Source organism: Cygnus olor, chromosome 11 (genome assembly GCF_009769625.2).
Source record: "Cygnus olor isolate bCygOlo1 chromosome 11, bCygOlo1.pri.v2, whole genome shotgun sequence".
Lineage (NCBI taxonomy): Eukaryota > Metazoa > Chordata > Aves > Anseriformes > Anatidae > Cygnus > Cygnus olor.
Window position 1 is genome coordinate 11,979,282 of NC_049179.1, and position 13,351 is coordinate 11,992,632.

Here is a 13,351-nt window from a genome sequence, read left to right on the forward strand (position 1 = left end):
GTGGAAGCTGCCACAGCTTTCCAGAGCAACTATGAAAAGCTCAAAAATAATGGTACTACTATTCTGAAGTGAGGTTACTCCCTTCAACATCTGTGGTGAATATGCGATACAGGCTGCTATAAGCATCACACATATTTAAAACTAACAGGAGATGTTAAGGCTTGGTCCAGCCAGGCTGCGGTCGTTAGGAGGAGGGAGCTACACAAATGCTTCATGAGATACATATGCTGTTCTAGGGGTACCAAGGGCTTACTCTGTTATAAATCTCCTATCCTTTTCAAATTTCAGAGAAATAATAATAATAAAAAAACCTTTCCAAAATATAAAGTAAAATAGAGCCCCCAAATATTTATCTTAACATAGTTCCCAATGATATTTACCTTCTATTTAGTTGATAACACTTAAACTAATGTCTCCCCTTGCCTACTGCTCAAAGGAAAAAAAAAAATCAATGAAATATCTGGCAACATTTATTATATCATCTCTACTGGCTCATTACAATAATGACACTTCCTTACTATGGAATAAGTTAGTACCACTGTCAAAACAGTGCTCTCCACAGTGGGAATGTTTTTTCACGATTATCATTTTTTAAATGAAAATGAAGAATAATGATTTTTTTTTTCCAGTCACAAAAGCCTATTTTTCTGAATCAACCAGAGGCATTATTATTTGCTTTTATTAACACATACAAAATTGTTAGGATATACAAATGTGTTTCCTTTTTGGACACAGTGAAAGCTATATTAATGGGCATTACAGCATTAGTTTACATCACACTGTTTCAAAAAAACACCGTTTATGATTAAACAAATAGGTTTATATATATTTACATATATAAAAAGAGCTTGAAATAGCTGTATAACAAATCATTGATTTACACTATCAAAAGGCTGGGAGCAATTGTGTCTCCTACGATTGTGCCCTTAGCTTTCAATCCACGATCGCCACTAATACGAGGTCTCATTTAAAACAAACAAAACCCAAAACACTGACCCTCCTGCCAAAACACACAAAAAAAACAAACCCAAAGCAATGGGACAGCTTCCCCCAGGATAATAGTTTCAAGCACAAATGGATTATTTTAAATATCACATAAACCTACTGTAAATTAAAAAAATAGAAGATTACTTTACACAATGCATGGAAACCATTTCTACTGAGCACAAACATTTACAACTGTGTCATGTTTTTTCCTTGCATAACCCATACTCACACACAAACCAGTTTTCAAAAGAATTAGTGAAATATTCAGTCCACTTTTGTTTTCTTTATACAATATGAAATGGTTACAATACCATAGTATATTTTAGAATAAGTTAAACATCAAGACATATGGCAATAGCATTGTACTAGTCTTTCTACATACATACTAAATCCAGAAACTCAGTCTATTTTTATTCAGTCACAAAAATGAATAAGGACTAAGATCCAGTTATACTGGAAAACTAGACTAGTTCTAGAAACCACAAATACTGTAAGCACTTTGGTATAATATGTACAGGTTGTGCTGTCAATATCATGCTTGCATACTACAACTGATTGAGCCATTTCAACTGGTGAATTAAAAAAAATTATTGTAAGACTTGCTTTAGTATTTTTTCTTCTGTCTGGGAATTATTCAGTCAAAGAAGATGCACCACAAGAACATACACAGCATTTGTATGATGTGACTACAAATTAAATATTGAAGTTGTTTTTTTTTTTTTTTTTTTTAAATACAATGCAAGACCAGTCTTCTTAAGTGCATAGAACATAATGCAGAATACTGTTAATTACAGGGACAAGTACAAGGATATTAAACATTTTAACAGATATTGAACAATGTTCTCATAAAAAGAGATGTGAACGAGAATAAGCATTCTACCATTACAAAGATCAACTTGTGTTTTCCACCACCAGTAAGAGAAACAATAAGTGATGTATCATGAAAGGTATCGACTGCATCCATTTTATCTTTGTCTCTCAAAGGCTTAGAATTGCAACTTCAAACTCTTAAAAACAGTTTATATTTCTCTTTTTCCCCCCATTTTAAACAAAACGTTTTCTCTTCCTGAAAGAGGAAACTCAAAAAGTGCATTTTAAATTATTTTTCCCCTATTTCACAGATACATTTGCTGCAGTTCAGAAATTTTTCTTACCTGCTTTCTTTCTGCCACTACAATCTATCAGAATCTCTCAGAGTTAATCAGGCAACCCTGCCAAGTTAAATAGCCTCTCCTTTTGCAAAACAAATGGTATTAAATCTTAAAAAAGGCAAAATATTGCAAACTGGATTCAAGTGAAATGCCAACTTGAAGAGTAAGGACTACAGGATTTCAGAAGATTTGGACTGTATGCCAAGTCTTCCGAAATTTGCATTTTATCTTTTAGATTCCAGGATACAGTAAACTGCAAATACCATGTTCAATTAATACTGCAAGTCAGCTTCAGACTAAGGTCTCAGGAATGAAATGGTAGCCCCAAAACTCTCAACCCAACCAGAGGAAACAACGCAATTGTTACTCATTTCTTACACAACACAACAACTCATTTTACATGTAAACAAAAAGGATGACAGTTCTCATTTGAAGTTCCTACTGTGGCAAATAATACTTCACAGGTATCAGAAATACTTTAGTGAGTGACTCCATATCTTCCCCATTTCAAAACTGCTTTCTTTTCCTTGCAGAAGCACTAGCTACTTTACGTCAAACTAAACAATTGCACAAAATCTATGGCACCAAGCTTTGCTAAATAAAACTGCCGGAGAGCACACAAGGAAGAAAAGAATTTGACCGTGGTTGTTGAGTGGGCTAGAAGTCAAATGAGTTTAAACAAAACTATTTTTAACACATTCCTTAATTGAAATGATTAATTCCTAGCAGAAACAGAGTCAGATCAGCATGATCTTACTGTAGGCTAGTTGGTGACCCAGCCAGACTTTTGTGCAGATTAGGGTTTTGACTGTGCCTGTTCCGACTGCGAACAGATGAAAACATTGTGTTGCAACCTGGGACTTTACATTTGTGGAGTTGGCGGAGATGCACAGTTTTGTAATGAGCCCTGAAAGTTCCCTTATTACTGTAAGTTTTTTGACATATATGACAAGTTATTGGCAAACTGGAAGGTAAATTTATAAAGTTCTGATTAGCTTTCTCAATTAAAGTACAGTCTTGGTAGAGTTCATCGTTAGGCATTAGGCTGGGTCCTTCACAGCTTTCATCACTATCATCCAAGGGCATGGTGCACACTTCACTTCCTCCGTCAGAATCCCAAGAAGAATGGGCACTGCTCTCAGATTTAATGCTGGAAGTAGTGCTTAGATCCAGAACAGCTCCATCATTCAATGGATCATATCCGTAACTCTCAGAACAGGGTTCTCTAATTTTGCTCATTGGAAAAACCAAGCTGCCTGTTCTGTTCATTCCTTTGAAGATTACAGAAGTATGTCCAACATGTTGTTTTAAAGAGACATCTTGACAAAACTCCTTAGCCATGTCTTTCAAGAGGTATGCTGCATTGAAATGGTTGTTGAATTCCAGTGTATCTTTAGTCAGAAGCTTATGATGAAGATTTAGGTTTGAACTATGTCTAAAAGAACAAAGACAAGCTTAGCAAGAAAGTGTTTTGCCTCACTTAACAGTTATTTCATAAGGATCATTAACAAAGAGAAAAATCAATATTTAGTAGCATGCATGAACTGTATGCTTCTAATTTGACCAACTGCTGCAGTGGGAGTGCACATGGATGATTTATACATGTGACTGGGTATCTGAAATTGCTTACACTGGCATATATCAGAAATAACTCTACAGAAATCAATGTTTGAGATTCTCTCCTGCATTGTGCATAGCTGTTCACTCCACTAGATCTAGTGCTGGGTCTAAAAGAGTCGTTGAACAGACTAAAAAACTTCTGTGTACTGAACTGAGGTCAGAGAATGGGCTGAGGGCAAGAGGAAATGAGATCCTTCCCCAGCAGACAAAGCAGGAAAGGAGTGACACCTGAGTCTGCAAAATATATTGATGATCTCTTAAGTACTGTAACCATGTACTAGGATGCAGCTGTAAACATCAGTACAGAGCTTTTCCTTGAAAGGAATATCCTTGAATGAAGGAATGCCCCATTTTATGCAACTTGCAGTTTTTGAATGGGCATCTCTGGATTCGGTTTAAAACCACCAAAGCATAGAAATCACTGCTCTTCATTGAATATTATCAATAGCTCACTGGGAACCTCCAGACCCTGGTTAGAAGACTGAATTTATTGCAAGACAGGGAAAACATTCATTTTTCCCTAGCCATCACCTAAGCCGGTTTCATCCAAACCATGAACTGTTTGAAAGGACACAGAAATATTTTGCACGTGCACTCACAGCACTCTATGTTAAAGTCTAGAAACTTCTACAAAGTTGTTCCAAATAACTACTGTTTTGCATAAAGTTTGTGAACTTTCTTGTCAATTGTCCTTTGTGCCTTAAAAAGAAACAATACAAAAAACCTTCCAAAAGCACCTATGTTAAAACTTGACTGAATATATTGGTGTGGAAAGGAATTTGTGGCATGTGAATGCAAATCTTCCTGCTGGCCTTCTTTCCTGTGGCCCATATCACAATTAGAGTGGAGAGGAATTCACATCTGGGAAGATGCAGGCAGCAGATCAGGGTATGAAGCCCTGCCAGCAGCAGATGAATCTGTGCATCTCAGATGCAGCAGCCAGTCCTCAAAGACTGGCTCATCCTCTCTCTGGACTGCATCAGCTGGCTCCAGTACTCCTAGCAGATTACAGGCAATCTAAACCTTGTGTCACTCTGAACTACTATCCAGGCATGCTTTCTGCAGCCAAGATCTGTTGTAACACTGTTACAGGAGCGTTAGAAAAAATACAAGACTTAGTCCCACTTAAACAGGTTTGTTATCTATCACTTATCCATTCAGATACATAACTGACGGTCAACAATAAAGCTTCAATTCCTTATTTCTCAGCCTAGGTGCATAATAGACTAAAATAAAATGACTAGCAGCAACACAATACTGCAGTTAACAGTAAACTGAATAAGCTCATGGTATTGTTTAGGAGTTAGTATGTAAGCTCACACTAAGGCATTACCAATGTCTATACACACCAGATAGCATTAATTCAACTAACACTGCGTAACGTTAATTTTGTACTGACATAGGGTAATCGTGCTTTCTTACGGGCTTTTTCCCTGTAAGATTTTGTCTGCTCAAAATCCTTGCGTAATGCAAGGACAAAGATAAGTGAAGATTTCCTGAATTGATCCCATTGCTTTTTCATTAAAGAAAACTGTATACATTAAAATACACATGAAAGTACACATTAAACATATAAGTCCACACATGCATCTACTGGAAAATTGCTGAATTCATACCCTTGTGGCTTTCCCTTTATGTTCTAAAGCATTCTCTCAACTATTGAAGACTTTATCAGTTATGAAATTTTCATGGCTTTATTTAATACCTCGTAGTCTAGTGGAAAGGAAATGTTTCTTTCAATGGATTTTCATTTCACGAATGTTCTGATAAGTTATCGTACCTGTTATACGAGGATACACAGAAAATCTTTGCAGGCTCCATTCCTCAAACACTCATTTTAATTTCAAATTAGGCTCCATTGTGATGGTAAAATAAATACAATTTTGTTTATAATTTCTTACCTGTCTCGACTTCTACGAGAAGGGAAAGCAGCATTACAGCCCTCAACTGTGCAAATATGCATTTCTTTGAGATGTACATTTTTAAAATGCATTTTTACACTGTAAGGGTTTTTAAAAGTCTTCTTACAGATGTCACAATGAAAGCGGCTTTCTTCCTTCTGAATCCCTAGTGCATGTTGACTGACATGATCCATATCTTTAGAGTCTTCAAAACAAGGAATGGCAGCACCCCTGTTTGACAAAGTGCTGAAAAAGCCCCCGGTCAGCAAGTGGTGTTGCAATTCAGGGCAGTCATCTTTAGGAATCCTGCGCTTTGACTGCTCTTTAATATACATGGGGGGTTCAGTCATTGGTTTTATAACATCATTGTGGTGGTGTTTTGGATCTTCATATATAATCTCATGGGGAACTATTTTTAATGGTTGGTTTTCTTCTGGTTTAACCTCTTTCTCACAGTGATGCAATTCATTTTCAGAGATATCCTTGATGTATTTGTTATCTGGCGCAAAGACAGATTCAAAATACTTTGGGCCCTCTACCCCAGAGACAGATTTCCATGAATTACCTGAATGGGGGTGATTTTCCACCCTGTCGGTCACCCGCTTCTCTATCTTATGCTCACAGGACTCAAGCTCTCCATCGCTTACCACTTGCAGACGTGTATCATCTTCAGAACTGGCAACATCACTACTTTCATTAGGTGTTTCAACAGCTTCTTTCTCTATCTTAATAGGCATACTTGATTTACGAGATTTCTTCTTAGGTAGCATGTCAAATGGCAATTCATTTGAAATAAGCTGCTCTGGTATTGAGGAAGAAACGAGAGGCAGAGAAGGAAGAGTACCTGGAGTATTAGCAAGCTCAGCTGGTGTAACTGGGCTACGATAAAAAGGAAGAACAGGCTGTACTGTCTTTAGGTTTGGAAAGAGGACACCATTCTGTCCAATACTGGGAAATCCAGCCTGACCCTTTGCGTCTGTACAAGAGCTGGCATAGCTGGTAATAGTTCTGCTATCTGGAGTTAAAATTGTAAATTCTGTCCTTTTACTATCTCCAGGTCCAGCAAGGGTCAAACCATTTCTGAGATCTTTATCCCTGTTATTTCTATTCATTGGCATATGGAGTCTGGGGTTAGGATTTGCACTATGACGATTTCGACTACGCAAAGAGCTAAATACCATATTGCAGCCCTCAATTGTGCATTTGTGCTTTATCTTCAGATGAACAGCATTATAATGTATTTTCAAAGTACCTTTGTCATAAAATGTCTTTTCACATGCAGTGCAGAAAACACGCCCTTTCCTTGGCCCAGTGCCATTTTTTTCAACAGATTTCATTTTGGTTTCTGGAGATAGTGCTGTCATTTCAAGCTTTGCTGCTGTATTATGTGAACTGGAATCACTTAAAAGGGCATCATCTTCTGTTTTAGTGGTGACATCTGGACCATTTATGCTCCTCTCATTGTCAACTTGAAATGGTGCAGAACTAGAAGTTAAGAAGCTGCTTTCAGAAAATGGTATATGAACATCTTGTTTAGTTTCATTGCTATGGTCTTGACCTTGATCAATCAAGTGTCTTTCTGGTGGTGAACCTATCAAAGGTGGAGGCACTGGACTGAAAAACTGGAATGGCAACATGAAAGCCATGTTATTTACAATATTCTCAAAGGGATGAATGTTAGTGGGGCTCATTTTGTCCAAGGAAGCAGAAAAATTAGGACTATGTTGATTGCAGCTCTCTATGAATGCCCTAATATCCAAATTAGCAGCTGGTGGTGGTATTATAATTGATTGACCTTCTTTCTCCTGAATTGCCATTAACTCTACAATGGACTTAGTTTCTCCAAAACGAAGAAATTGCTGCAAAGTAGCCAGTTCTTCTTCATTGGTCATTATGCTCCAGTGATCCAGTACCTTTCCTGAAGCATCCTAAAGAGAAAAGAAAAAAGAGTGAAATATTAGTTCAGGAGAACAGAAAACCCCTTTTCCCCCAGTCTCTATTATTTTTTCAGAGGCTAGAAATTCTTGTCTAGCAAAATCATAAAATGATTCTATTTAATGAGAGATTAATGGCAATTCTTTGATATTTTCATCAAATCTTACCACATTGGTGATATTATTTATTTCTGAACTAACAGTAATACTTTCCAATAAACCATTTTTTTTCCACAAAAATTAAGACACACATCATTTGAACAACAGTATCATGTAACTACAGACGGCAGAGATGGAGCAATCAGACCAAGATTTAGCTCCTCATTTAAGTCAAGTATTCTTTCATTGCAAGTTTAATAATCTTCCAAGCAACTAAGATCAGAGAACAAATGAACCTGTATTGATCTATTGCCAGTGTTCACAGAGCACAGCTGTAATTACACTGGAGTGTTGGAGTTCTTTCAAACTCTAGCTATGCCTAACTTTTCCCAATAACTACAATAAATATTTTATCACAGAACATGTATTTGATGGCCTACTGAGATTTTTCACAGTGCATGTAAGAGTTTCTAAGATGATGAAGAACGTAACATTATAAATTTTTCATGTGGTAGAGGTTCAAGGTAATTGATTCCATATTTTTAATCCTAACACTAAAAAGCAAGATTATCAAGACCATTAAATATTGATTTGTGTCATAATGTAAGATCATAATGTTACTTTACATAAAAGGTAACTTCCACAGTAGCAAGGAGTAACATCAGTGTAAGCACACAGGGCCAAATTCATCCTTAATGTAGCTCCAGTAAGGTCAGCAAGCACTATACCAGAGATGAAGATTGTCCCTGGTGTTTGAAATGATGGCAAATTTCTTTGTCACAGTATTATTCTGCTGTATTAAAGTAAACTCACTGATTAAATAATACTGTGATCAAAGTCTGAAGCCTTTACTTTGACATTCCCAATATTATTATTATTTTTTTTTTTATCTTGGGTTACCTTTGTTAGATTTGAGCAAAATAGAAAGATTTCAGTTAAGCCTGAGTAAAAAGAGAGCATTGACCAAAAGCCCACCCTTCCTTTTGTGGTGCTGTACTTGTACATGTCTATTACTGCCTTTCAGATCTACCACGTTGTTAACACATTGTGAACTACTGATAATATTAAGCTAGAAAAAGTTCTGAAATATGACTTAACTATCATAGTCATAAAAAAACCCCTCTTAATTCAATACCTGTAGCACATATCCACGTATATAATCCTGTAGTGTCCAATCCAGAGCATGGAGAATCTGTATCACTTCTTCCTGCTTCAGAACACTGAAAAGTCTATCTAGCAGAATTTTAAGGCGTACGGGAATGGCTTGGGTTCCATATAGCATGAGGCTACTGATATCGAAGACAACATTGGATTGAACTATTTCTACCTGGCTTGATGGATAGAGGTTGGGAATCCTTAATTTGCTCAGGGCTGAAATGAGAATCATAAAACACAAATAAACATGAGTACATAAAACTGAATGTAAAGAATATTGGGGTAGAGGGGTGTGACACACAGAGTGTGTGAGGAGGGTCCTAGCATGTTCTATACAGGCTGTAAGAATAAGTATTACCATGTGCTACCCATCCATGCCGGCACTGGTCACATTGTCGCTGATTTATTTTCCCAGGTTTGAAACACTGGCAACTACAGTTCACCAGAGTGCATCGGATAGCCTGGAAATCAATAGAAAAATTGATAGGTAATATATAAGCACTATCTAGGGCGTGCACATTATACATATACAATGCATGCATAAAATCCATATGAAAACAGAGATAATATACAAGCATATACCTATCAACGTGCAATATAAGTAATCCAGGCAAAACCTGAGTTTAAGCAGAGGTAGTCTTGCATAAATAGAATCAGTCACCTGCTAAAGCACTAGAATATTATGGAAGCAAAATATTTAATGATATATATACATAGCAACACTCCTGTGGATACATTTAGGCTGCTGCACCTTTGTAACAATAATATACTGTTCTTGGGCATTCACCTAAGCTATGATCCTCATGTAAGCACCGCTTTTTACAGAAAAGTCTGAAAAAGGTACACTGATGAAAATCTCATTCTCTGCAAGTCATGCTGCAACCGTCTATTGCAATATAGGAAGCACTAATGGGTGATATGCTGTCTTTGCATAGACTCATTCCTTACAGCCAGCAGTACCCACACAGAGTACGTGCATCCTGCCAAAGAGACTTCCACTGACATTTCTCAGTAACAAAGTTCATCAACAAGTACTCCATTGCTTCAAACACAACAATTGTCGGATTTTGTAAGGGAAATGCTTGGGAGATAATAGGTGAAACAGAACACACCAACAGATCGTAACCAGTTGTACGGTACAATTTGTGCATTACTTTACTTTCACCAATCTATAATGCAAACCAAATTAGTATTCAGATATTTCTCATCAACATGGTAATACAAACTTGCTTCCTAGAATATATGCTTTCTTCTGTACATGCCTATCTGCTGCAGAAGGCAGACAGACAATTTTGAGGTCCTAGTTAAAGCTCCATAGGGATTGCTATAGAGCAAAGCATTTCTATGATTCCGTATTGCTTAGATCTGATACTGAGAATAGGTTTTACATAAATGGAATATTTATTATGGGTGGGAAAGTGAAGAAATTTATGTGCAGAAAGTCTGCACTGTTATACAAAAATTATTAGATTATGTGATTGCAATGTACGTCTGAAATTTTCCATTCTTAAAACAAAATGGTTTATATTTAAGTACAAGTTTTTATATTTAAAGGACAGAGAAGCAATATGAAGTAAGGCAAAGCTATGCCCACTACTGGCTGTTACTCCTGCTCCTAGGGTCTTATGCAAAGTGGGTACTTTTGCTACTTACTAATACCCATGGAAATGCAAAACAAGATCTGAAGAAAAAAAAATAACATTTTAAATGCTGGCATCCCCACACTAGCAGTTTGGAAAACGTACAAAGTAGCAAGTTTTTGGGCAATCAGGCTAAGAGAGAGAAAATGTTTAAAATGAAAATAACATGGGAGAAAAGTAGTTTCAGTGGGGTTTGCCACAGGCATTTCTTTTGACCTGGAGCATTAGACTGACTCAGGACAGAAAAGTATGCTACATACAAGAGTCTGTTATAAACAAGCACGTGGAGGACATCGAATGCCTACTGCTTTACGTGACAATCTGGAATTGCAAAACCTCAGGTGCTGGCTTAGCAAGGACTATAGCTTACAAGCACATCTCCAAGCTGCAGTGACTTGATGCTGAGACTTGTCTTTATTTGAAGGATGGGAACAAGTGGCAACAGTGCTATTGAAATCTCTGAATCACTTTGCCTCTAATCTTTTAAAGGAGCCACTGCAAAATACTGAATTCTTGAGAAAAGCTCTGTGCTCCCCATAAAGTCATAAAATACACATCAACACCCTACACGATGTGAATTGCTTCACTTTAATGGAGAATGTATTTTCACTTGGATGCTAAAATCCTTTAATATAACAATAAAAAGCCATAAATTTCTTACGGAAAGGCTGAAAAAAAGGTGTAGTTTGCTGATAATTAATTTCTATCATAAAATACCAAACAATAATGCAGTTTATTTCTTCTACCTCTGTAACACATAACGTTCTGTGACTTGCACAGACTGAACCCCTTCCACAGGCAATGCTGCTAAGTTCAGTAAGCTACAGCTGAATTCCACGAATACATCTTTTGTAGTCTCTCCAGACAAAATTACAAAAGATTACTTCCTTTTTCTGCAAGAAGTAACAGAAATACGTACAAGGAAAAAAGGCATTCTTATGATAAGTTAATTGTGATTCCTTTTTTTTTTTCTCTTTCTATTCCTTTTCCTCTGGACACGTTCCACAAACCACTGACCTTTAAAACAACTTTTTTCTTATTTTGTATACTTGGCCAAGAAAGATATACCACATGGAATTCTGCATTTTATAGATTTGTTTAAGAACTTTCTTTATAGGTACATGTATTTGTCTTCCTGTATAGGTGTAGAAGATTTCACGTGTAAAAAATAGAAAACATATAAGAGGCAAATTTTGTTTTACATATAGGAGAGAGGTGAAGAGAAAGGGAGTATAGTTTTCCTTCTATTCAAAATATGAAATTAACCCCTCCTCAAATCAATACGTGAATGCTTCTGGACACCACTCTTAGAAGTGGTTAGCTTGTATACTGCTAACGTATCAAAGGTGTATCTTTAAATCACTATCTGTTGCTAACTTAAAAGACTACTTTTAAGAATCCCTGAGAAGAAACAAATGTGTTTTTCAGGTTGGTAGCTTTTTCTTTTATTTGTGGTTATCAGAGCCTGTTTCCAAAAACTTTTCCAGCAACATTTGCATTAATGTAGTCACAGAACACACATAACACGGCAAAATTAACTTTAAAAATAATCTGGAGTCACAATGTAAAATTGTCACTCTTTGTTCGACTTAAAAAAAAAATCACATTTAAATGATGGATTTTGATTATTGCCCAAATTAACTTGTATTGGAGTTTAATGAACAGAAACATGGCAAAAATTCATGAGATTAAAATGCTTGTCTTCTGCATGTTAATCCTACTATCCTTAACATGCTTAGTCTTAAGGTACTGTAATTATATCAAGTCTTTTAATGAGTTTTATTTTCCCAACAAGTGGAATATACACACAATTTTGCTCTACAGAACAAAGGAATAACTTTCTATATTGCATACATGTAAAGCCTCAAAATCATAATTAAAGGATTGGAAATGTAGGGGGAAATTAAAGTAGAATTTTTTTTAAGTGCAACCCTTTCATTCAGGTCTATTATTTCATTTCTTTTTCCAGAAACATAAAGCAGATGTTAAAAAAAAAAAAAAAACAACAAACTTATGCTATCATGAAGGATCTTCTTATTGCTTTCCAGTTACTCTGTCCTCCACACACAAAAGGACCTTTCCAAATCCATTATTAGCAGATTTTTTTTTTTTTTTTTTTGAGTTGAAAATTCTGATCAAATTTTTATATGGTTTTACCAGCAAGATTGTGAGAATCTGAATTTTGGATTTTTAATACAGGTGAATCTTCATTACAAGAGAGAGAGATTAACCATTAAACTGGCTGCTGAAAAACACCTAACTACTAATCACTGAAAAAAGTCTTAACATCTGTTGCCTGAAAGTCATGACTGCTGACATCTTTTTTTTTTTTTTCCCCTAGATATTGATGTGGTTTCGATTACACTTCAAAAGTTACTGAACATTTCTTTTCAACCCACTCTCAGCCTTCACAGCTAAAGAAAAGTACAAGCTAATGGGACAAGTTCATTCTGATTCTCGGTATATAATCAGGCTTCATTTCATAAAATAAGTTTGTGATCATCTATGCACTTTTGAAGCCCTCAGGGACCTATGCTCACTTGCAATTGCAACGTCCTAACAGGTTTAAAACAATACAGTAAGAGGATGGGCAATAGGAGTGTTTGTGATTACCTAATGATATGGAAGTATAACTGTATCAAACCTCACTCTATGTTAAATGGAATCTAGTCTGACAGCACTCCGGCTTGGGAACCAAATTAAAAAGGAAATAAATATTGAAGATCCTGTCAGGACTGAGCCAGGGATCTCGGCTCACACTAGCAAGCAGGTCTGGCTCTCTGCACTCCCTGAGCACTGCACGTGCAGACACCAGTAAAATGGCAGAGCAAGTCCCAGACAGCCCCAGAACCACTTAGCATCAG

General features: G+C 36.4%; 1 protein-coding gene across 4 annotated transcripts in view; it reads right to left on the minus strand.

Moving 5' to 3' along the window:
* Positions 1 to 13,351, minus strand: part of BNC1 (basonuclin 1) — a 127,284-nt gene that overhangs the window by 50,178 nt on the left and 63,755 nt on the right. For 3 of the 4 annotated variants that reach the window (XM_040570511.1, XM_040570513.1, XM_040570512.1), the window contains 4 exons: positions 9,206 to 9,308; positions 8,828 to 9,063; positions 5,660 to 7,587; positions 349 to 3,573 (listed from right to left, as the gene is read on the minus strand). In XM_040570511.1, the coding sequence (XP_040426445.1) occupies positions 2,892 to 3,573; positions 5,660 to 7,587; positions 8,828 to 8,974 (2,757 nt within the window). In that variant the 5' untranslated portion in view covers positions 8,975 to 9,063; positions 9,206 to 9,308 and the 3' untranslated portion in view covers positions 349 to 2,891. Of the gene's footprint in view, positions 1 to 348; positions 3,574 to 5,659; positions 7,588 to 8,827; positions 9,064 to 9,205; positions 9,309 to 13,351 lie in introns of those variants that run through there. The other variant, XM_040570510.1, reaches the window with a different exon arrangement.